This window comes from Tenrec ecaudatus, chromosome X, assembly GCF_050624435.1.
Source record: "Tenrec ecaudatus isolate mTenEca1 chromosome X, mTenEca1.hap1, whole genome shotgun sequence".
NCBI lineage: Eukaryota > Metazoa > Chordata > Mammalia > Afrosoricida > Tenrecidae > Tenrec > Tenrec ecaudatus.
In genome coordinates, this window is record NC_134548.1 from 30,546,094 (window position 1) to 30,572,147 (window position 26,054).

The following is a 26,054-nucleotide window of genomic DNA, read 5'->3' on the forward strand; positions in this document are numbered from 1 at the left end:
AAAATAACCTGTACCAGGGTTTCCAAGGCTATAAAGCGTTAGGAAAATAAACAGTCTCAACTTTCTCAGGAGGAAGCGGCTGGTGGGTTTGAAATGCTGACCAGGGCTTACCTGACAGCGCCTCCAGGGCTCTTTATAAGCGTGGTTACCAAGACTGCGTTTTCATCAGTAGTTATAAGTTTTAGTTCTCTCTACACAGTGGCAAGGGGGACATATATCTTTCTCTCTCTTCCATGAAGCCCTGGAGGCTTGGGAGTGGGCATAAAATAAGGGGGAAGAAAAGAAAAGCAAGCACTCCTAAGAGAAAGCCTGAGGAAAATAGAGAAATATGAGACTGGAAAGCCCAAAGAATGCTTGGAGTAGGGAATAAAAAGGACCAAAGTGAGCAATGGCTCACCTTCAGCAGCACCTCGGGTTTAACAGGCCTACCCAGGGCTCGAGGGGCCATCTGGTATTATCCCTGCCCAACCCTTGTCAGGAATAGGTTTTGAACAAAATATAAATCTCTGAACTTGTACTACTTCCAATTTTTCCCAAACATGTTTTTTAAAAAAGAGGAACCTTCTGGGTGTTCACATTTCAATTTTTCCAAAAGTTCCAGTGCTTTGGTTGTAACCAAACAAGGTTAGAATTTCAATTCTGTGAGGAATCAGACCACGCCCAACTTTACTAAGTTGTCATTTAGTTCTGTGTGACAAATGCTCCCCAGTGTAGGTGACCTTAGCCAACAACCACTTCTTATTTCTCAGGTTTCTGTGGACCAGCCATGCTGAGCTTGTGCTTTTTCTGCTCTATGTAGTATTGCCCCAGTTCACTCATTTAATGTGCTTACTCATCCCATGACTATATTCAACTGAAAACTAAGCTGGACCTGTAAGAGCCAACCAAAAATAAACAAATAAGCAAAACTCATTGCCATCGAGTTGATTCCAAATCATAGCTACCCTTCAGGACAGAGTAGAAGAGTCCCTGTGTGTTTTTAAGGCTGAGGGGAACGGAATGCCTCATCTTTCCCACATGGGGTAGTTGGTAGGTTTGAACTGCTGACCTTGTGGTTGACAGACCAACACATAAACCACTCTACCACTAGGACTCTTCTGTAATAGCCAAGATGATTTAATTCATAGATCTGATGATAATCAGCTGGGGTGCTTAATTGTCCTCCACCAAAGTTCTCACTTGCGAAAGCAGTTACATCTTCTTTCTTATCAGATTCCTCCTGGACTCAAAGGGGAAAAGATCCAGTTCTGCACAAAACCAATCCCATTGCCATGAAGTCAGTTCCAACTCATGGTCATCCTATAGGACAGAGTAGAACTTCTCTTTAGAGTTTCTGAGATTAAAAAAAAATTAAATACTTTTATTGGGGACTCTTACATCTCTTATCACAATCCATACATTCATCCAGTGTGTCAAGCACATTTGCACATATGGTGCCATCATCATTTTAAAAGCATTCTCTTCCCACTTGAGCCCCTGATATCAGCTCCCCATTTCTTCCTGCGACCTCCCCCACCCACCCTGCATCATGAACCTTTGATAAGTTATAGATTATTATTCTCATATCTTACATTGTCCTCCATTGCCCCTCATCCATGTTTCCATTGTTCGTCCCGCTGAAGGGTGGGTTATAGGTTGATCCTTGTGGTTGATCCCCTCTTTCTCCCCCTCCCCTCCCCTAAATCTCCTGGTATTGCTACTCTCCTTATTGGCCCTGAGGGGTTTATCTATCCTGGATCCCCTGTGTTGTGGGCTCTTATCTGCAGCAGTGCGCATGTTCTAGTCTAATCTGATCTGTAAGGTAGAATTAAGGTCATGATAGTGGTGAGAAGGAAGCATTAAAGAACTAGAGGAAAGTTGTGTGTTTCATCGGTGCTATAATGCATCCTGACTGGTTCATCTCTTCCCTGTGACCCCTCTGGGAGGGGATGTCCAATTGTCTACAGATGGACATTGGGTCTCCACTTCATGCTGCCGCCCTCCCATCATTCACACTGGGTATGCTTTTGTTCTGGGTCTTAGATGTGTGATACTAGATACCATCAACACCTCGTGATCACAGTCTGGTGAGTTTCTTCCATGTGGGCTTTGTTGCTTCTCAGCTAGATGCCCGCTTGTTTATCTTCAAGCCTTTAAGACCCCAGATCCTATATCTTTTGATAGCTGGGCACCATCAGCTTTATTTTTATGGGAGCAGTAAACCTCATTTTTCTCCTAGGGATCGGCTGGTGGATTTGAGGTGCCGGCTTGTGGTTATCAGCCCCATGTTTAACCTACTGTGTCACCAGAGCTCTGATTAAGTCTCTGCCTGCATCTTGTTTGTTTGTTTAACTGTCTATGTAAATCACAAGGTCCATGTAGTAGTTGCATAATCTGGTGTCAATTTGAGGATTAAGAGTGTAGTAGTGGGGTCTAGACGGTCAATCAGAATATAGCCAATGAGGCCTCTGTGTGGGCATGGCCTTCTTCTTAGGATTCTGGGAACTCCTGTATTTCCTCCTTGGAGGCCACAGTCTCTGTCTCTGTCTCTCTCTCTGCTCACTCCCTGGGATACGCTCTACTGGCAAGACACATGGAACTATGCTAGAGTCTTGCAGCCAGAAAAGCCACGTGGAGAGCCCTGCCAGTGCTGAGATGCTTACAACCCCTCTAGATGCACAAGACTTCCTACCCACTGGCCTGTGATCTTTCTGCATTCAGCGTCATCGCATGTGTTTCATGAGTCTGAAGAGGACTTTATAGATTGATCACGGACATCTGGGCTAATTTCTAGCTTATGGACTTGATCTGGAGTGAGCTGAGCTGTTTTCTCAATATTCAATTGCTCTTGTATATGAAGTTCTTTCTTATACACTTATGTGTGTCTATGTATTTGTTTCTGTAGTCTACCCTAACACAGTCCAAGCCCCAGGTCCATGCAGAAGGGCACAACATATAGGTGCCATTGAATTGGTTCTGATCCATCGTGACCTTATACACAACAGAATGAAACACTGCATGGTCCTGTGCCTTCCTCACAATCGTTCCTATGCCTGAGTCACTGTGTCAATCCATCTCGTTCAGGGCCTTCCTCTTTTTCACTGCCCTTTCATTTTACCAAACCTGATGCCCTTCTTCCATGTGTCTTGCCATCCATGCCTCTAAAGAGCACTCTGGCCTATTTCTAACACAGATCGGTTTGTCCTTTTAGCAGTCCATGGTGTTTTCAATATTCTTCTCCAGCACCACAATTCAAGGGCATCCATTCTTCTACGGTCTTCCTTATTCAAAGTTCAACTTTCACATGCATATGATGCAATGGAGAATACCATGGTTTGGGTCAGGCACACCTTAGTCCTCAAAGTAACATCCTTGCTCTTCAATACTCTAAAAAGGTCTTGTGTAGCAGATTTACCTAATGCAATACATTGATTGTAGATCCTAGCAAGACAAAATCCTTGACAACATGAATCTTTTCTCCATTTATCATGATGTTACCTATTGGTTCAGTTGTGGGGATTTTGGTCTTCTTCACCTTGAGTTGTAATACATACGGGAGGCTACAGTCCTTGATCTTCATCAGCAAGTGCTCTTTTGGCAGTCTATGATACTTTCTATATTCTGTGCCAGAACTGTAATTCAAATGCATTGATTCACTATCATAGCCTAATACGATCATAGCATAAATTAAGAGAAATAAAGTTAGATTCAAAACGTGCGCAGTTGAATTTTCCAGTTTGCGAGGAAGTTGGAGAGGTCTTCCAATTTTTCTGTTTTTAATGACTGTATTTAAATTCTTAATTTGTCTTGAACTATCTCCATTATCTTGGACAAATCCGCTTTATATATCTGCCTAAATCATCTCAATCCCATAAAATAAAAGGAATGACTGTGCTATTGTTTATCACTATTTTACGCTGAGTGTTTGTTTTGCTGCTAACCAAATTGTGTTTTGAATCCAACAGCTAGCCACTCCAAAGGCAAAGATGTGACAGTCTCCTTCCTTACAACATTGGATACTCCACTAGGCAGTTCTATTGTGTCCTACATTGGGGTTTAGGTTTGGGTGTTAATTATGTAATCCTTTCTGACACTAACTTTGCCCATTAGGTTTACATCTGCATATCAACCCATATCAAAGCAAGCATTAGAATGGTAAGAGGTGTAGTTAAAAGAAGGGTGAGCTGATTTCATGGCAGCTAACAATAAACTTTCCAAGGAAACATGTGTTGTTAGTTACCATCAAACAGATTCAGATTCATGGTGACCCCATGTGTACAGAGTAGACTATTGTTATACGGTTTTCAGACTCTATAGCAAATCACCATGTGGATTCAAACCAACAACTGTTTGACTAGGAGAGCAAAGGAGGTGCTGTTTTAGGCAAGTACGAAAAGACCAAGAAACTTTGGTATATATGTGTATGTGTGCGGTGGCGGTGGTGGGGAGGGGAAATTCTTTAGAGAAATGTAGGACTTCTGCTTATTCCATAGTTCCATGCAAGTTACACAAAGAACAGGAAAAACTAGAGGCGGAATGAGAGAAGTACCTAGAGCCTCTCCAATTGATATTAACACTGATTTCCTGTTCCAATAGTCAGGATCATCAAAGTGAGCTTTTGATGACTCAAGCTACTTAAATAATTTGCATTAAGGGCTCGGTCTTCCCTCTCTAGGTTTCTTTGGTGAAAACAGACTTGCCAGGAAGACTGCACCTTGTCCTTGTGCTGCGTGGACAGTGTTTAGCAGGCATTATGTCATCTGAGTCTCATTAAGCCGTCTACATTGATGACGTGTTCCCTATTTCACAAAGGGCAAAGGGAAGCAATGGGAAGAAGTGAGTTTCTCAAGGTCACATGATTTAATGTTGAATGGCAGGGCTCAAATCAGAACCAGGACTTTGGCTTTTCAACCTAATGTTTTTTTATCCCCACTTTTGCCTTCAGAGCTGGGGTGGGAGGCAGGGATCAGCATTCTGCCTTTTCTAAAAAAAAACGTTTTATTAGGGGCTCATACAGCTGTTATCACAATCCATACATACATCAAATGTGTAAAGCACATCTGTACATTCATTGCCCTCATCATTTTCAAAGCATTTGCTCTCCACTTAAGCCCTTTGCCTCGGGTCCTCTTTTTTTTCCCCTCCCTCCCCGCTTCCCCCTCCCTCATGAGCCCTTGATACTTTATAAAGTATTATTTTGTTATATCTTGCCCTGTCTGACGTCTCACTTCTCCCCCTTTTCTGCTGTCCGTCCCCCAGGGAGGAGGTCACATGTAGATCCTTGTAATCAGTTACCTCTTTCCAACCCACTCTCCCTCTACCCTCCCAGTATCGCCACTCACACCCCTGGTCCTGAAGGTGTCATCTGCCCTGGATTCCCTGTGCCTCCATCTCCTATCTGCACCAGTGTACATTCTCTGCTCTATCCAGACTTGCAAGGTAGAATTCGGATCATGATAGTGGGGGTGGGGTGGGGATGAAGCATTTAAGAACTAGAGGAAAGTTGTATTCTTCATTGGTGCTACATCGCACCCTGACTGATTCATCTCCTCCCCTGGACCCCTCTGCAAGGGGATCTCCAGTGGCCGACAAATGGGCTTTGGGTCTCCACTCTGCACTTTCCCCTTCATTCACTATGATAAGATTTTTTTGTTCTGAACCCATCAACACCTCGTGATCGCACAGGCTAGTGTGCTTCTTCCATGTGGGCTTTGTTGCTTCTGAGCTAGATGGCCGCTTGTTTACCTTCCAGCCTTTAAGATCCCAGACGCTATCTCTTTTGATTGCTGGGCACCATCAGCTTTCTTCACCACATTTGTTTATTCACCCGTTTTGTCTTCAGCGGTTGTGTCTGGAGGGTGAGTATCATTGGCATTCTGCCTTTCAAAGGACAAAGTGTTTGCTTGTTTGTTGTTTTTAACACTGCAAGACCATAGCTACTTTCTTCCTTCTCCTCCTTTTCCCTTACTGCTTGCCCTCAGCTCCCGTTCCTCTAGGCTGATTTTAAGAGACTGCTAGACTTGATGTCAGAACATAGAAATTCTGGTCCTGATCCTGCCAGGAGAGGAGGTGTCTCCAGAAAGTCACTTATGCTGTCAGGGCTTCAGCTATCTCCTTGTTAGTCTATCAATGATAGTCTGAAGAGGAGACTGGGAAGAGCTAGTAGAGGAACTGACCTTTATATTGAAGCATTTTCATACTGAAGCTGGGGCTTGAAGGGTTGCTAAAGGATTAGCAAAGGGGATTCATTTTCAAAGGATAAAAGAGGAGAGACCTATGAGAGTTCCCTGTCCATGTTTGGGGTGCATACTGGAGGAAAAAACTCACTGCCATTAAGTCTATTCGAACTCATGAGGAGCCTGTAGGACAACGTAGAACTTCACCTGTGGGTTTCCAAGACTGTAACTTTTTAAAAATTCTCTATTTATTTATTTAAATCATTTTTTTGGTTTGTTTTAATGAATCGATATAGTAGGTTTGGTGGTTTTCTTTTTACTGCTTTCTACAGACAGTCAAGAGAATCTTTGCCTACATCATGCATACAATCAATTCCTTTCACGGGGTTTAGACACAAGTTGGCTTCATTTCTTTACATTTGCCTCTCTGCGTATTTTCTTCCAGGAAATTCAGCAAGGCTGATCCATCCATGACACTATACTAAAGCAAACAAGTTAATCAATTGTTATCAAGTCCAGCATCTCATCTGGAACAGCAGAATCTCTTTTCCAGACAGTACTTAGGAAACTTAGCTTCTAGATCACTGGTGGCAAAACTGTAAAACTATGGGTAGACAAGTCAGGTATCACAGAGAAGATAAGAGAGGAACGCTTTAAAATGAGGGGGTGGGAATAGTGAAATGATTTGAAATTGAAGAAACGATGATTTATAACACCAATTTTGTGATTTTCAACCAACATTTTAAAAATGATTTACCAGTATAACAGAATGTACAACACAAAATATATAGCATGGGAAGATAAACATTATTCTGGGAACATTAGTTCAAGAATATATATATATGTCTAATCCTTACACAAACGTTCCTGCACTGAGTTGTTTCACAAACTATTTGCCACTGTGGGTCTTGGTCCAAAGTTTGAAAGCCCTTGATCCAAATGCGGTCTGCCAAGGTAAGTTCAAGGTCAAGAGACAGAGTCTCTTTTTTCTCCCTTTGAGTTCCAGAGCACGTAATGGGAAGAGAGAAAATGGCATATGGGGGAGGAGAGACCAGCGGGAGGTCAAGTCTGGAACAAGGGCATTTAGGACAAGGAAGTGCCAGACACTTTCTGCTAGTCTGGTCCGTTGAGTGAGCCGAGCAGTCTGATTTTGAGCAACTCCTCTCAAGTGTCAAACCGAAACAACTTCCTCTTTCCTTGTCCCTACAAAGGTTCCTTGTCCCTACACTACTTCAGACGGTAACACCATAAGGGGGTCAATCTCTAAAAAAGGTTATTTTTATTAGTCTAGGGGAGCAAAGCCCTCCCCCCAGGTGTGGGGAGGTAGGTGGAGCATGGGAAGCACGGGAAGGTCGAGTCCAGTGGGATCACAGCAACTTACGCAGTACTCTGCACAGCCCACCCAAGGGAACAAGCAGTTCTGCACCCCAGGGTGTGAGTGGGGATGTGCCCTTTCCACGGTCCAGCTGCGCCGTGGGTCAGTGATCAGCTCTCACCCCCGCCACCGCCCTGCCACCGCCTCCACTAGCTCTGTTGGCTCCGCTGCCGGGTTGCCGGTCCCCCACGTGACCTTCCTGCGCGGGCCACCACCTCAGCCCCGCCCAGGCTCCGCCCCCGTGACGTCGCTCGCCCTCATGGTCGGAACCGGTCGTCTCTTTTCGTGCTTTCTGATTGGCCGCTACCGTGGACAGCGCCCCCTCAGCCACGCCCCCAGAGTCCAGGGGACCGCGTTTGGGGGCGGGGCCTGGGCCGATGGGGCGGGGCGAGAAGGCGCCGCGCGGGTAAAGGGGCCGCTCGGTGCGGTCCGAGCACTCCGCCTTCGCGCGCGGCCTCACACTCGGTCTCGCCTCCCGCCCCTCCCCCTTCCTGCTGCCGTCACCCGGGAAACGGGCCCCGAGCGCCAGCCGATCCGAACTTGATTCCATGGCAGCAACGAGGAAAGCAGTTTTGGGCCCTTTGGTGGGGGCGGTGGACCAGGGCACCAGCTCCACGCGGTTTTTGGTGAGCTCAGGGTGACATGAGAGGAGGCGGGAGCCGGGGGACGCAGGGCTGGGTGCGCGTCCCGCTCCTTCCCCAGACCTGGGGTAGAAAGAAGGCCAAGGCCGCTAAGTGGGACCGACCACATTGGAATCGCTCCTCCTGGGCCTGGGGGACCTTGGCGGGTCGTGACCCTGGAGGCAAAGCCGAGCCCACCGGCCTGGGAGCCGCGTCACCTGATCACGGGGCAACTTTCCCGTCAAAGGGAGCATCCACGCAACGCGGCAGGGTACAGCTTGGGACAGGTGGCCACAGTGACCGCTACTGCAGTCTTCCCAGGACCATTTGGCCTGCAGGGCGCAGGACGTCCTTGGATGGGGGAAAGCTGTGTCACAGCCCTGCCAGCCTAACAAGGCGTCCTTTGGAGCACTAGAAGGCGACTCAAGTATTAGCGTGATGCTGCCTTGTCATGCTCTGCCCGTAGACATTGCAGAAGGTAAACTCTGCTCCGGGGTTGGCAGAACAAATTAGGAAACAGTTACACTAGACTCTTCCTTGAATGTCAGTTCTGATACTTTGACCCGTTGCAGAACCCTGTGGTTGTGGTCTCCGCCCTGTGTAGTATAAAAGAGAACGAGGCGATTCTGTTTCTCACAATATTTACCATGGATGGCAGTGGAGTTTTACCGTAATGGAACGCTAAAGTGCCCACTTAGTGACTTCTCTGGATTGATTTGTTTTGTGCAACCAGGAAACTTGCTGCTAAAGTGCTCTTGCTCTGAGTTCAGTAACGTAATTTTAAAAAGTCTTTCAAATGAATGTCAAAGCCCATGCTTTCAATGGCCATTCAACTAACCTGATAAATTGGTGTACATTTTTAATGATCTTCTTTTTCGAAAAGCTCTGGAGGCTTAGTGGTTTCGAGTTGGGCTGCTAACCCCAAGGTCAGTAGTTTGAAACCACCAGCTGCTCCACACGAGAAAGACTAGGCTTTCTACTCTCACAAAGGGTGACATAGTCTCAGAAACCCACAGGGGCCGTTCTACCCTGTGCTATAGGATCATTTTAAGTTGTAATCAACTCAATGGCAGTCAGTTTGGGTTTCTGGTTACTTCTTTACCGCACATCCTTTTAGGGGGTGTATTATTTGTGCAGTGTATATATGCATCAGTGTGTGGACACAATATATAAGTTCATTATATGGACATATATATGATGTATGTAAAATATACGTGTATATGTGAAGGGGCTTCAAAAAGTTTGGAAAGCTTCCTTTATCTTCCATTTTTCCACCAGCTTTTTGAAACCCTCTCATAAATAAATACATATGCATACATATGCAGATATTCACAGCGCTGTTTAGCTGTTTACCCGATCATTTGACTAAACACTGCATTGGAGTATGCTCCTGACACCTGTATCTCTTGTGTAAAGTGAGAAGTTTTGATCCAGTTGGAGTAAGTGCCACCTTCTCTTCTTGTGTTGTTTTATCTTTTGATCACCCAGGGCAGGTTACACTTGGTCTTATATTCATATAAATGTTTGGGAAGTGTCCTAAATAAGGAGTAAGAAAGTCTGCCTGACTCGTTTGGATTAATGTCTGAAACACACAATGAGCATCTTCCTAAAGTAAGAAAGACCTTTAAGAAGTGTATGCTGACTAACTGCGTTGGTTTCTTAAAGCTGGATTCAGGAATTTCCATTGCAAAGGCCTGATGCCCGCAGGGGCCAGGCCCCGACAAAGGGGGAGAGGGTGGCAGGAAATGGACCCAAGTTGCATTTGAATCTCGGGAGCAGATCTTGCAGATAAAAACTGTTGTTTAGATTTTCAGTGAACTCCCCTAAGTGTTGGCAACTAGCTCATAAAGCACTGTGGGGGCCAAACCAGTTCTTGTCACGTTTACAACCTTTGCTCCATAATAAAGTGGGGAGGGTATTTCATACGTTGGAGGCTTCCTGTTTAGGAGCCAGCTTGTCTTCACTTCTTCACTGGTGCTGCCTCTATAGCCCAACAAGGGCCGATATTCACTACAGGTTGCTACTGGTCTGTTTTCCCGGATGCCATTTCTCTACATGGAAAAATTTAATCCTGCCTTATTACCAGTATCACCTCTCCAATGTGGAAAAGCATAGCAGCATGAACCTTCCGAAGATGGGTGCTGTGTAGTGGGTTCTGTATCCAGCCTGCTCGCAATGAGTAAGCTTCAGGTGCAGGTCCAGAAGATCCCCGCCCTGCTGATAAGACTGGTGCCCGAGGGGACAATGGAATATAAAGATACTGGGAATTTACATGAGCTTTTGGTAGCTACCTCCCACCCTGTATAAAAGCTGAGCAATACAATGGACTGTTCTTGAGAAACAGCTATGGAAGACTTCTTCAGAGACAACGAATTTATGAGATCCTGTGCAAAGTAGTGAAAAATTAGGGTCTGATTTAACCAAGTCGTACCCCATATCCCGCACAGGGCTTTGCTTATAAGAAGAGAGGTTGTCAAACCACTCCCTGCAACATGTAGATAATAGATTTGCTGAATAAGTGCTCTAATCACAAGAAGATTCTCGGGAACTCTTCAGCCACATTGTTACAATTTAATTATGACTCAAAAAATTTGCTTACCTTGTCAGCAAAGGCTACCTACCAGTGGATTAGTACTGTCATGAGGAAGCTTGTAAGTGAAAAGCATTTAAATTATCTCCTGGTTGTTCTCATTAAATTTACAGGTTTAGCTGAACTTCTCACTTTTTTCTGCTACTAACATTAGCTTTCTCCCACAGGGGACTCCCTAAAAACAAACTTAATATCAATGGGTCAATTCTGACTCATAATGACCCTATCAGGCACAGTAGAACTGCCCCTGTGAGTTTCTGGAACTAACTCTTGACAGGGGTAGAAAGTCTTATTTTTTCCCCCACAAAGCTGTTGATAGTTTTGAACTGTTGCCCTTGTGGTTTATAGCCCAAAGGGTGGTTCAATTTACAACTCTTATAAAAAGGTGTTTATTAAATAGCTTTTATTTCTCTTTAATAGGGCAACAGAAGTTATGTTTCATACCTGTTCAAAAAATCTCGAAACTTTCTGACCGGGTGGCTTTGACTATTTAACCTCCTCTATGGACTCTTGTGGCGTAGTAGACACACCCTGGCCTGTGAACGACAAGGTCCACAATCCGAACCCACCATGAGCAAACGGCGGCCTTTTCCACTCCCGTAAGGAGTTACCATCTCAGAAACTCACGGGGAAAGTTCTACTCTGTCCCATAGGGTCGCTATGAGTCAACACTAATTCATCGTACTGAGTTTATTTTAGTTTTAAGGAACCTTGATGGCATCGTGGGTTCCATGTTGGGTGACTAACTGCAAGGTAGGCACTGCAAATACACCAAGTCCTCTGTGAGAGAAAAAGGAGACTTTCTGCGCCCGGAAAAATTTGCAGCCTCAGAAACTCATCGAGGCAGGTCTTCCCTGCCACAGGGTTGCCATAAGTCGGGAGTCATTCGTTGGCAGCAGATGTGTTAAGTTGTTTTTTCAGCGGTCGAGCTGCAAGTGTTCATTTTCTTTAAAATCTCAAAGAATCAATCTTGGGACCCTATGCATATGCTTGGAACAAAAGGAACCTTTCCACCTTGTTTGATAGGAAAGGGAACCTGAGGTTAGCACGTGGTGAATCCGATTGCAGAGTTGGAACTTCTTGGAAAGAGAATTAGTGTAACAGGTTTTAGGGTGAGGCCTCTTTAAAAGACCAGAGTTTCAGCTTAAAGTGTCAACTTCCTCTTTAATGAAGTAACAACCTTTTTCTTCCTCACTAAATTGAATGTTTGTTTTTTTTAATCAAAAGCTTGAAATGTGTCCAGATACTGTATTCTAGCATTGTCTTTTTAATTCTTATAACAACACCGATACAGGTGGTACATTAAGTACACAGCAATTAGATGGAAGCTGAGGTAAATGCCCAACGTCACACAGGTAACTCGTGGAACCAGAATTCGAGTCCCGGTCTGTCACTGGGAACCCTGTCTTCGTAACTACTGCTTTCTGTTCTCTAGCTGGAGTCCTGAGAATGGAAGATGGGAGAGTAGGGAAGGCCACCTATCAAGAGTCACTTCTGGCTATGGTCAGGACTGACTTTGTACACATACATGCAATACTCACAAACTGGTTTCACAGCTATTGCATTTGAATAAACACTGTTGCTTATGATGAGCTGATGACTCAGGTAAAGTAGGTGCGGGCAGGGCTCAAGTGTAGTCGCCGTGGAAAAGGATTGCATAACCATTTTGTTCCAACAGCCAGCGCATAGGAAGAATGACCAGAATTGTAGCTCCGTGCTGGTTTGGGCAGGACGTACTTGGCAGGCCCGGTTGTCTCATCATACTTGGAGATCTCCTAGGCGTATGGACGTATTTCCTCTTTCTTTCATTTATTCATCAGATATTTATTAAGCAGCCATAATGGCCAAGGACTAATGAACGGCAAATTTGGTTTAATTCATTTGGATAATAGCTGAAAAGAGGCCAGTCTTTTTTGATGATAACAATAGTTGCGATTCTTCTAGGTTTTGTCTTTTTCTCCATTGGCTTGCTTTCTTGTCGATCACACAAGTGGCTTGCACACATTCTCATTCAAGTTGTGCCCCTTAAGAGTTTGCCATTGTGAGCTCTCTGAGAGCGCCCACAGCGCCTTATTTCTTCTCCAAAGCCCAACATAGCAACTGGCATAAGATAGAATGAATAGAAACCAGCAAAGAAGGGCCTACAGGAGTCAAGAGCTATAGAAAGAACTCTTGGATTGGAAGCATAGGAATGGTTCTACTTTTCTTGGCAAAATGTGGGAGGGTCTTTGCAAATTTGAATTCAGCAGCTGTAGCTGAATTGAAATTTAAGTATGGACTATGTAACATTTCATATTTCTGAAAAATTACTTTGGCATTTGCTGATTGTTCTAACTTTCTGTGGCCATTTTTGTTGGAAGATGGCAGTATGCCATTTTAGTCTCACTCACTTCCATCGAGTCCTTTCCGACTCATAATGACCCTATAAACCTGGCTCTGTGGTTTCCAAGACTGATTTTAGAGGAACAGCTGGTGGTTTTGAACTGCTGGTCTTGGGTGGTTAGCAGCCCGATGCACCACCCACTACCCTACCAGGACTCCTGCAACTTAGCATATTTGTATTTTTATGTTTGGCCATTCAGCCTTCTATAGTGCCATCGTGTTCTTGAGAGCGAGTTTGCATTCCTGAATGCTGTCTTACCACAGAGTCAAGTTTAGTGTGACATCAAAGTGTAGGCTAGTGGGGAAATCATGTGGAGAGGGAAATGAATATGCATGTTTATGATGGGGTGGCGGAATTAGTTACAGGACAGTTATTTAGTTAGAAGGTCACTTCCTGTCTTATGAGAGAAAATGCAGGAATTGTTTCAAAAAGTTAGTTTTTAAACTTTTAAAATAAAAACCGTGTTTCTCGTCTCTTCTGATTTTAACCATCCCACTCCCTCAAGCCCAGAAGGGAGTCCTGCTGCAGGCATTTAAAGGAGCCCTGGTGGCCCAGTGGATTGCCAGTTGAATCTGTCAGCTGTTCTGTGGAAGAAAGATGAGGAAGCCTGTTTCTATAAAGCTTGACAGGCTCAGCAACCCTCTGCAGTATTTTTTGTCCTACAGAAGCCCTATGAGTTGGAACTGACTTGATGGGAATGGGTTTGCTTAGACCTCCAGGTGAATAAAGCACCAGTGATTCCGACTTCTATTTGTGCCACCGACAGGTGGTTATGGTAAGGGTAATGATAAGTAGCAGTGGTAGTGATAACATCTTTCGGATGTGTGCTTGGTGCCACACTGTGCTAAATTATTGTCTTGTGCTTTGTTGTTGCTGTTGTTGTTATCGATGAGACTAAACACAGCAACTACACATTTCTTCTGTTTCTAATTGCCCCACCCCCTCAGTCCCTGGAGAAGGACCTCATGCTTGGTAAAACAGGGTCTGTCAAAAGAAGAGAGAGAGGGCCGTAATGAGGTTAAGTGACAAAGCGGCTGTGACAGTGGGCTCCAGCAGACCAGTGGTGATGAAGGTGGCACCAGGCAGGTGGTGTTCTGTCCCGTTGTACATAAGCTGGCTGTGAGTCAGAACTGGCTCAAAGGCGCCGAAGCCACAAGTTTTCAAAAAAGACCATTTGCACTCTCATCAGCCCTTTCGAAACTCAAACTCCTGCCCTTTCTCAGTAAATTCTACTACTCAGCATTGTTAATCTGTCACCTGCCATCCCAGGCGGTTCTGTCTTCATCACTTTTCCCCACTCAATCCCTTGATGTCTCTAATTGCTTGTACCTCCTATTGAAATTGTTGTCAACACATGCTCTTCACTTTTCTCAATCTCTAGTGTTTTCTACTGTCACCTGGTGGTGACACGCTCTGGTGTCCTAGCAGCATGCAAACATCCACGGACAGATGGATGCTGACTGTGTGAGGTGTACTGACAAGGAATCAAACTCTTTTGCCCCGTATGGGAGGCAAGAATTCTATACTGAACCACCAACCTCAGACTTTGGCTCTGAGAGTTTTCTGTGAGCTCTGAGAAGCAGATGACCAGGCTTGTCTTCTGGGGAGCCCTCAGTGGATTTCAACCAGCAGCCTTTCAGTTCGTAGTCCAGCACTTAACCTAGGGACTCCTACCTCAGCCTAACCTCCCTGTAATTGATTGTCTGCCCAAGCCAACATTGTACGCTCCTCCCCATCCAGTTTCTGTCCCAGCTGGACTCACTTCTACTCACCCTTTGATGTGGGTTTAACAGGTAGTTTACTTCTTTTGAGGATCCTGCCCTGACCATCACAAGTCTGGGTTAGGTGTTTGTTTTTTCCTCTTTGCTTTCTTATGTTAACCACCTCTGTGTGTTCACAACCGCTTCGTAGAGGTCGGAAAGGCCATTTTCAGTATTAGTATTGGAGTGCACAAGCACTGAATTGATATTCAGAAAACTCAGAGGCTAGTCTTGTTTGCCTACCTGATCTAAACTCTCAGAGATCATTGTGTACAGATGAGAGAAGCATTACATTCAGTTTCAGTTTATGCTTTCATGTGGGTATTTTTTTGCCTTGAAACGCCACTGTTGAAGACTTTTTGAGGAAGAGAAGTGTAAGGGACCGTGTAGTTCAAAGGCCCAGCTGGAGAACTCCCTGCCCTCCTTCCTGGCTTCTGAATGGTCCCAGACCTGCAAGGAGTACATTTTGAAAACAGTGTAGAAGACTATCTTTAAGAACCCAAATTCATCATTTAAAGATTTGTTGGACATTGGAAGCGTGAACTAACCTCTAAGAATGGTTTCTGTCTTGAAAAGCGGCAAAAAGATGAGGTGTAGCCGTAAATTTGCGGTGCTTTTCCATCGCTTTCAAATCATCTCTGAACACATCACCATGTTAGACATTTTATAAAGCAAACTCTGCAGCCACTGCCCTCTTTAATTGGCAACAGCACTTGAAATATACTTGAAAAGAACAGACGAATGGCCTTGCTACTGGGCAATCTCTTCTGGTGGGGCGCTGGTTATCCGCCAGCTGTAGATTCTTGTGGAAACATCAGTAGCCTTCTTTATACATTTGTCCAGCAGAATGCGTAGCTGTTGCGCTTCTGGGGATAACACAGTGCTTCATCCTGTTATGTACAAATGCTGTGTGATAGGGTGACTTCGTGTTCTAACAAAGAAATAACCGAAATCCTGCCCTTTTCTGTGGCACTGTGTTATCCCCAGTAGTGCAACAGCTACGCATTCTGCTGCTGGTGGAAAGGCTGGCAGTTTGAATCCACCCAGTGGCTCTGCAACACAGCCCTGGCGAGCTACTCCTTAAAGGGTATCCCCCAAATGCATCTATTGCCATCAGGGCCCTTCCCACTCATAGTAACCCCCACAGGGTATGTATCCAAGGCTGCCAATCTTCCTGGAAGCAGACAGCCACATCATTCTCCTGTGGCGCACTGGGTGAATTGCAAACAGCAACCTTGCCTTGCTTGGAGAGCCAAGCACTTAACTGCCTAGGAAACGCTGTGGGGCATTTCTACATGCCAACAGAGTCTTTCAAAGACCAGTAAGTCCATTTCAAAGGCCATTTTTATTCAGCATGAGGATCCTGAAGTTTGCCTAATTAAAGCTAAGAGGTAATGAGAAAGGCATCCCACCCCATTCACATCCTCATAGATCTGCTTTTGGGATCTGCCAGTAGAAAGGGACACATTGTTTCAGGGTGGTAGTTATATGACCACCCTGAGTGAGGTCGTAATATGAATAATAATAACACAACTGTGGCTTTCTATTAGCAGGTTTTTCTTCCACAGCAGTTTTTCATTCTGTTTGATCATTTCCCCTCTAATAAATACTGGCCAGACCAGAGTTTGTCAGACTTTTAGCATATATATACTGAGCATTGAATTTGTGCCAAGCACTATGCTGGGTCCTAAGGCTACATTCGCATATAAAAGAGGACAAAGTCCCTGACCTGATAGATAGGCTTCCTACAAACTTGTTCTGGTGCTAATTTGTGAATTACCGGATATTATGTGGGGTTCTGCCAAGTGCCATTCATTTATGTTGAGTCAACTTGACCTTTGACTCCTAAGGTAGTTTATCTCCACAAAAGACTTGAGAATTTGCCCTCTGGCTTTCATCATGTTTGTCATTTCCTCTAGAAAGAGAGAGAGAGAGAGAGAGAGAGAGAGAGAGAGAGAGAGAGAGAGAGAGAGAGAGAGAGAGAGAGAGAGAGAGCGCTAACTCACCGTGTTTTCTTCTTGCTGCAGTCTCTTTTCTTAGTCTACATTGAGCAGGTAATTTTCTCCCACAGGAAGCCTAGGCATGGAAACACTTAACTAATTGGAAGTGACTCTAGTGCTGTAACTACAGTGAACTTGGGAATGAATTATGTTTAAAATATGGATTCTTACTATGAAAGAGTAAGCATTTTGGTATCCAAGTATATGTACTACCAGTTGAAAAACAGAAGAGACATGAAAACCTGTGGCCAGGTTTTAAGTGGATTATTTCGGCAGCTGTGAAACTCTGGAGGACTGTACAGCACTTTGTTAGCTTTGATCTATTGGTTTTGAAATGTTCTACCAAGGGTCAGCAACTCATGACAAGCATGGCACAGAGCGCTCTTCTGGGGGAGGACACTAAACATCTCTCCCCGCCGTTTCTCGTTAACAGACTTTGTATCTTGTCTTATGAAAGCTAGAAGGAGCTCTGGTGGTACAACAGGTAAGCACTCTGCTGCCAACGGAGAAGTTGGCAGTTCAGGCCCACCCAGTGGCTCTGTCTCCAAGGGAGAAAGACCTGGTGATCTGCTCTTGTAGAGAGCACACAGCCTAGAAAACTCTGTGGCAGTTCTGCTCTGTCTTGTGAGGTTGCTGTGATTAAAAATCAACTCGCCTAGGATGTAACAAACAGCAGCAGCAACATAGCGCCCGTAGATACATTGCTGCATTTCCTTTTGGAGATGTTCACAAAGCTTCCTTCCCTGCCGGAGTGCCTCTCACTTTTTCTGTCTCCACATTACACATGAACGAGGATGAGAACTTTAGGCCATTCCTCACAGCATTCTGCTTGATTTCCTTTCTCCTTGCTCTTCCTCTTCTCTGAAAGGAAGCACAATTATTAATTGGGTGGTATGTTAACTCTCCTATACTTGGAGGCTTTTGGTACTTTTGTTTTGTTTTTAGAGAATGAGGTATTGCCTCTGAATTCCGCTTCATTGTCAATTGATCTCTAAGGAGCCCTGGTGACATAGGTCAATAGTTCGAAACCACCAGCTGCTCCACAGGAAAATGACAGGACTTTTCTCCTCCCATAGAGAGTTACAGTTTGGGAAACTCACAGGGGCAGTTCCACCCTGTCCTGTAGGGTCGCTATAAATGGAAATCAACTTGATGGCAATGAATTTTTCAGTGGATTTCTATTGATCTGAAAGAAAAGTTATCTCTTAAAGGCCTAAATAACTATTTAACTTTTTTATGACTTTCTAAAGAGAAAGTATAGAGCATCTTTGGCATTTCATCCAGTTGTATTTATCAGTGATTTAAGAACTGAATAACTGAAAAATAATAATTTATAAATTATAAAGGGTTTGTAAGGAAGGGAAGGTAGGCAGGGAGGGGCAAAAATGAGGAGCTGAAAACAAGGGCTCAAGTAGAAAGCAAATGTTTTGAGAATGATGATGACAACAAATGTACAAATGTGCTTGACACAGTGGATGGATGGATGGATGGATGGATTGTGATAAGAGTTGTATATGCTCCAAATAAAATGATTTAAGGAAAAAAAAGAACTGAATAACTTTATACCACTTTGATATCTACCTGCCTTTTACCCTAATATTATAATATGTTTTTCAGGTTTTCAATTCAAGAACAGCAGAACTACTTAGTCACCATCAAGTGGAAATCAAACAAGAATTCCCAAGAGAAGGGTATGTTTCCTATTTTAATACGTAGAAGACACCCATGTTAATTTAGGGTCACCTTACCCCGTCTGCCCCGGGGATTGGTAAAGTAAACTTGACAAAACACTCTTCTGAGGGGTAGATATGCCAAGGAAAGAAGCAACAACCTGAAATTTAGTAAAAACATGTAGTTAATTGATGGCTTAGAAAATTAGCAGCAGAAAATGAAATCCTGGCTAAGTAATAAATCAACACCTTATCAAGTATTAGGAGTTCCACATTAATTTAAAAATCATTTAGTTCTGTGTAATTATGTATTGCCACTGTTACCAAAAGAGCCCTAGGAGTACTTAGGTAAGTGAGGGGCTGCTAACCGAAAAGTCATTGGTTCAAACCCAGCAGCCTATTACACTGGAGCAAGATGTAGCAGCCTGCTTCCATAAAGATTCCAGCCTTTGGAACCATGTGGAGCAGGTCCACTGGGTCCTATAGGGTCCCCACGAGTCGGAAGCAGCTCGGCAGCAACAACTTTGGCTCAGTATGAGATTTTAAAATCACTGCTAAACTGTTTCTTTCCTTATTTGAATGTGTGATTTTATATAAAGTTATCTCGTTTTAAAAGCATTGACATATCTAATCACTTAATTATAGAAACATCTTTTTGAGCAATAGTGTTCATAGGGAGTAATTGATTAGATATAATGTTCAGTCCAAAATTTAAAATTAAGAATTCTGTTCATAATACAGCTGCTTGGCTGTGATAAGAGCTATATGAGCCCCCAATAAAATGATTGAAAAATGAAAAAGTGTTTGGCCATGTCTTAAACAGATATTTCATTCTTAGTAATTTATCTAAGAGGAATGAAAACATATGTCCATCTAAAGATGTACACAGAAATGTTTATAGCTATTTTATCCATAATAGCTCCAAACTAGAAGCAAGCCACATGTTTCCCATCAGTATAATAAATTACGGTGGAATATTACTTGGCAGTTTTCAAATAGTAAACTGCTGTGTGCAACCACATGGCTGAATCTCAAGAACATGCCAAGCGAAGAAAGCATATGCTGAGCGGTGCTATTTCTCTGAAACACGGCAATGGCTAAACTAATTTGAAGATGTTTGAGTTCAGAAAAGTGGTTGCCTGTGGGGTGTGTGGTTGACTTGAAAGGAAGATGAAGGAACTTTCTGGGGTGATGGAAATATTCCATCTTCTTGGGGATGTTCTCCAGCTAGGTCAACATTCAACAACCTGAGGCCTGTAGATGTGTGCATCTCACTGTAAAGGGTGCCTCAATGTTAAAAAGCGAGACTGGGAAAATGATATCTTATCAAATTTTACAGTTTAGTAACTATGAACAAGTCTCCCCTATTTGATATCCTTTTGTTGAATTAAAAAAGCTACTATGATGCTAAGATGTCCTGATGACCCTCGAGGTTAGGCGTGGGGCTGCTAAGGATGGAATACTGAGTTTTAGAGACAGAACTCAAAGCTCAGGACAGGGAATTTTTTAGTCAAGCCTCAGACAAGCTGGGAGGACTGGTGGGACAATGGTTATTCACAGGTGGCTGCTAATCTATTCATACTTCACTGCTAACCGAAAGATTGGTGGTTGGAACTCACCCACTGAGAAACTGCTCCAGTAAAGACTATAGCTTAGAAAACCTAATGGGGCAGGCAGGTCTATTGTGACATGACATTACTATGGGTCAAAATCCACTCAATGTCACCCAACAATAGCAATGATGAAGAGGCTTATGGCATTCCCATGCTATTCCCAGATCCTAGGATAAACTCAAAACTCACTGCTACTGAGTCAGTTCTGACTCATGGCGACCCAATAGAGAAAAGTGGAGCAGCCCCATGTGAATTTCTGAGACGGTTCATTTGTACCTGAATAGATAGCCTCATCTTTCACCCTTGGAGTGGCTAGTGGTTTTGAACTACTGACCTTGCAGTTAGCTGCCCAGTGAGCACTCCACCACTAGGGCTCCTCTTTAAATCTGTGTAATTCCCACAATTGAGCTTCTTCAAGTTGCCCTTTGTTTTTCTCAGCATCACTGTGTTGAAATTGACTTGATGGGAATGGGTTTGGGTTGTTATTGTTTTGGGTTTTTTTTTGTCTAGTTTCATTTCTTATCATTGCTTCACTTATTGGACTTGAAAGCAACAAGAAAAATAGTTGAAGAACTGTTTGATATTTTAGCCTGCTTTTAGTGACCTCCTTTAAAAGAAGCAATTATTGTATGAAGAATGTTAGAAATGAAAAAGGCATTAGCTTTTTAAAAAATTAAATCATTCTTTAGAAGGTTGGATATGCTTCACTTTAGGGAAAATTGATGAGCCAAAAGAAATTCTAGTATTTTCCATGGTTCAGTCAGTCACTGAGTCTATTTTAACCCCATTTCATGTTACGGAGCTCAATGGTAGGAAGTGCATGTGTTCGGTCAATCAAATCACGTGCATAGCCCTTTACAATTTCATGGTGCATACACGTCCAAGTAAATTTGAACTGATTTTCTATAATTGATGCGGCAGCCATGCCCTTATAAGTGAACATTGCTCAATATAAATTGCATTTGTAATGCTTCCTTGTAAACTAACCAAATACATTTTTTGTTCAAAGATGGGTGGAGCAAGACCCTAAGGAAATTCTGCAGTCTGTCTATGAGTGTATAGAGAAAACGTGTGAGAAACTTCGAGAGCTCAATATTGATATTTCCAACATAAAAGGTATTTTAATTGACTCTTTCATGCACCTAGTAGAATGGTCTTAATCAAAGTTGTAATCATTATAATGAAAGACAACCTGGGTCCTACTAAGCCATTCACTAATTCAACAGATCACTGAGGACCAGTGCAGTCCATGGCATGTCTGTGAGAATGAGGATGCCCCACTAAACACAGGCCGATACATTCCCTATTCTTGTGAAACTTCTCTGTTGGTGGGTGAGAGAAACAATAGCAGAAAAGCTCATTTCAGAGACTGAGAAATCCCATGCAAAAAAGAAAACCAAAGGATGTGGTGGCGTATGCCCTTGGAGGGGCTTGCTTTGCATTGGGTGACCAGCAAAGTCCTCTTTGCTGAGGGACATCGGAAAGGCCCAGAGGAGCCAAACAACAAACCCAGTGCCGTTGAGTTGACTCCGAGTCATTGCAACCATATAGGACACAGCACTGCTTCATAAGGTTTCCAAGCTGGTAAATCTTGACAGAAAGACCGCCACGTCCCCCCCACCCCCCTCGACTTTTCAATGAACAGCATAGTGGTTAACCACTCCATCACTTTCAAAAAGGACTTGGAAAGAGTGTGTTTGCGGACAAGGATGTGGCACATGCCAAGCCCCTGAGGGTGGGAATAAGCTTGGTCCATTGCTGGTCTCAAAGAAGGTCCATGTGTCAAAGGCAGAGTCAAAGAAAGGTGGGATTGGGTGAATAGTGAGTCTCCATGGGAGCTGGGATGCTGGAATGGGGAGAGATGGATAGGGCTTGGTTCACCAGGGTTGGGAGTTTGAATGTGATCGTTAGCATTACAGGGAGCTATCAGAAAGTTGGAAGCAAGGGAGCGGGGAGGGAGGAAGAAAAAAGAGGATGTGATGCAAAGGGCTTAAGTGGAGAGCAAATGCTTTGAAAATGATGAGGGCAAAGAATGTACAGATGTGCTTTACACAATTGATGTATGTATGCATTGTGATAAGAGTTGTATGAGCCCCTAATAAAATGTTTTTTTTAAAAGAAAGTTGGAAGCAAAGGTGTGGTGTGATCTGACTTGCAGTTTAAAGGTAGCTTCCTGGCTATTAGGTTAAGAGTGATTTAAAAGGATTCAGTGTAGATTCTGACTCACAGTGACCCATAGTAAGGGGAACGATGGAAGAAAAGTGGTGGTGGCTGGATTAAAATCATCTTGGCTCTGAGACTTAACCTGAGCTCCTGAGTAGAAAGTTTGGTTACTTTTTTCTTTTCAGACTTCCCTTAGTAGAAATAAAAACTCATTTAAAAAAAAGATGACAATGGCTAAATGCAACCCAGAGGGTGCCTACTATGTGCTAGGTATTTTGCAGTGGAGCAAAAATAGATTCCTGCAGCTAAGGAAAACATATTAATCTAGTAATCACAAATGAATAATAGAAAGTTATTTCAGACTTTTCTAAGAAATAACCACCTAAGTGCAATGTGATCTCTCCTGATGTTTTTTAATCAGTGAACTTTTAATTACAGCCAGATTTTTGCTCTTTAAATTTTACATATTTATTTTGTTGTTGGGAATATGCACAGCAAAACACATCGATTCAACTGTGTCTACATGTATACATGTATGATGTATACATCATTGATGACATTCTTTGAGTCACACATGACCACCTGTTCTCGCCCTCCTATGTTGAGCTGTTCCCCCTGCATTAGCATAGACTCACTGCCCCCTAAGGCACTTATCTAGTATCGTTCCAAGAGTTAATCTACTCTCCGTGGCAGTAGAACATCTAGAGTCCATGAGAATTTAAAATTCTATTCTATATGTCTTCTCTTTTGATCAGGATTCTTCTGTAGAATCTTTCATCAAAATGGGCAGTAATAGCAGCCAGGTACCATCCAGTTCTTCGGGTTTCATGGCAAAGGCGGCAGGTGTTCCTGGAGGCAATTAACTACACATTTCACATCCTGTTATCACTTTTCTTCTGTTCCAGGTGAAGAGGGGCCACTCTGTGAGCCTTGGATGAGCATTTGAAAGCTTTTAAGACCCCAGGCCCCACACAAGGAACTAAGATACAAAACAGAAGCATTACACTCATTCAAGGAAATTTACTGGAATGTTCCACAAAACCCTGAACCTAAACCTCTAAACCAAGGATTTATTAGTAGTTTTTAAAACTATGCACATATGAATTATACCACTATCACTATCAGTGGCAGCGCTTTCAATGTCTTTTACAGTTGTATTGACCAGGTTTTAGGTCATTGATGCATCAATATGTGTGTCAATCATTTCTGTGAGCTCTGAAAACTGCGTACACAAGTAATCAGCATTCAGTGGCATACTTCGTTGTCTACATAGTCATTACCAAAGACATAGTCCAAAGCAATGGTTTATCATGATTTTGACATAATTTCGTTTCTTTACAGGTAAAGCAGGGGGACATACCAGCCCCCCCCCCCCGATTGCATGCTAACTGGAAAGGGGTTGTGCCATAGGCATGCATGCAGTAGGAGGGGGACGAACTAGGGGTGTGCATGCAACAGGAAGTGGAAGCACTAGGGGTGCACATGTGACAAGATGGGCGGACCCTAGGTTCATGATGGCCGCCTAACCTTGGTCATCCTTGAGTTGGCTTGACTTTGTCTCCGTGCTCTTCTTCAGGGGAGCAATCCACTATCTTTATCAGTAGAGAGTGGGCCTCACCTAGGGTGGGACAGACAATAGGGTCTGAGGGCTCTAGATGGCTGATAACCCTCAGGGAGATAACCTCTGAGCGGTTGACCTTCAAGTGTACAGTCAGTCATTTACTGTGTGGCAAGCAGGGTCTTAGTTTTGGCATATAATATGGCCGGGTGGGGTGGGGTTGGCGACAACCTGGGGAAAAACCTTTCTGCTCACAACTCCCTTCTTAGGAACAAGTAGCCTGTACATGGCTAAGGGCAAGAGTATTCTCCAAGCCCCTTTGGTACCAGGCTAGCGATGCTTAAAAAAAAAAAAAGGTTTTCCCAGATAATGTTTGCATTGGTATTGTTACGTGTTCAGCTTCTCCTTGCCTATATAAAACATTAGGTGACAGAAAGTTTAAAAGATTTGTCACCTAGACTTGTGGGGTACCATTGAGTTGGCTCCAACATTGCCTTGTCCTGTGCCATGCACGCAGTCATTCTCATGTGTTAGCCTATTGTTGCTCACTGTGTTAGTCTATGTCATTGAGGGCTCCCCCTTTTCACTAACCCAGTTAAAACAGATTCAACAGGAATGCTTGAGTTTGTATTTTCCCCTCCTTCACCAAGCATGATGTGCTTCTCCAGGGACTGGTCTCTTCTGAGAACATAGCCAAAGTTTGTGAGATGAAGTCTAACCCTCCTGGCTTCTTAGGAGTATTCTGGCTGAACTTCTTCCAAGACAGATTTGAATGCTCTTTTGACAGTCTCAGATACTTGAAATATTGCTCCCCAGTATTATCATTTAAATACTTAAATTTTTCTTGTTTTCCTTATTCAGTGTCCAACTTTCACATGCATATGAAGCTGTTATAACTTGCCTCAAACACATCTTCCAGAGATTGCTATCTGAAAAAGCCATTTTCCACGTGGCACAGTCACCACAGCATCTTCCTCTGAGACCCTTATTATTTTGTTATTTGTGTTTTTCAAAACTAGGCATTCATAATGAATTACTATTTCATATAGTTTTACATTTCATCTGCAAATCTACCAGGCCAAGACAAAAATTATTAATACCTTGAAGCATATCCAAAGTCTTTATTTTTCCCAAAACAATTACTACAATTGGGTTGTAACTTTTCACAGGCAATTTGAAGCAAAATGTGACCAGATCTTTTTGAATGTTGATTTTAACAAATTTGATTTCACTCATTACAGTGCAGAGTCAATAGTAAAACACCTCCTGAAGCAGGGGGGAGGGGACCAATGAAAGTGAAGTTCAAACCTGCTAAAGAATGATAAACTGCATTTCAGATATGCTAATGGTCATAGCATTTGTAACCAAAGGACTGTGGCACCCCGAAATGGATACTTGGTGCACGTCACTTTCGTGTGCCTCAGACAAACTGGGGTAAAGCATTAAAAAAACTGAATGTGTGATTCTGAAAAGGAAGATTAGAAACTGCTTAGAATCACAGCTATTAAGAAAGGCACGTGTGCTGGGATTAACAGGAAAGTTTTCTTTAAAAAAGAAAAATCAGAAGGTTTTGGGGTAAAAATGGCAAGAATTCAGACCATTGAAAAAGCCCAGATGCATTGATGAAGGCCTGTACGCTTGGGGAGGTCTTTAAGATGTGTTTGTGGTTGGAAGAGAATCCAGAGAAGCTATTTTATTGTACTTTATCAGCAAGAAAACCAATTTTACTTGGAACTAAGGAATACAATTAAGATAGGCAAGAAGGAGTGATGTGTGAGCATGTGGTGGAGAGTGAGTGATGCCTTTCTTCAGTGACCAAAGAATCAGAACTTAGTGCTGTGCTAGATTCTGAATACACATTAGGATGAGCTAATCTGGGAAGGTAGCATGAGAAGCTATAAGAGTTGCTCAAAGGATGATGCCTAAGAGAGAAGCCAATATTTATATGGAAAAATCAATGTTGTTTGGAGGAATTGACTTTTGTTGACAGTGAATTCATTGTGATCCCACATTGTACAGTTGCCAATAAAAGAAGGATCCATTCACAATGCTATACTCTATTTAGCAACCTCTTCCCAGTGGGGGATTTTTCCCTGTGGTTATTTTCTTAAACCATTACATGTCAGAGAGAGAGAGAGAGAGAGAGAGAGAGAGAGAGAGAGAGAGA

The 26,054-nt window shown here is 43.3% G+C and overlaps 1 protein-coding gene across 4 annotated transcripts in view; it reads left to right on the top strand.

Annotated features, from left to right (window-relative positions):
• Positions 1-7,927: 7,927 nt before the first annotated feature.
• The window catches only part of GK (glycerol kinase), a 67,272-nt gene continuing 49,145 nt past the window's right edge, over positions 7,928-26,054 (top strand). For all 4 annotated transcript variants that reach the window (XM_075539118.1, XM_075539121.1, XM_075539119.1 and 1 more), the window contains exons 1-3: positions 7,928-8,156; positions 18,501-18,574; positions 21,176-21,282. In XM_075539118.1, the coding sequence (XP_075395233.1) occupies positions 8,079-8,156; positions 18,501-18,574; positions 21,176-21,282 (259 nt within the window). In that variant the 5' untranslated portion in view covers positions 7,928-8,078. The remainder of the gene's footprint in view (positions 8,157-18,500; positions 18,575-21,175; positions 21,283-26,054) is intronic.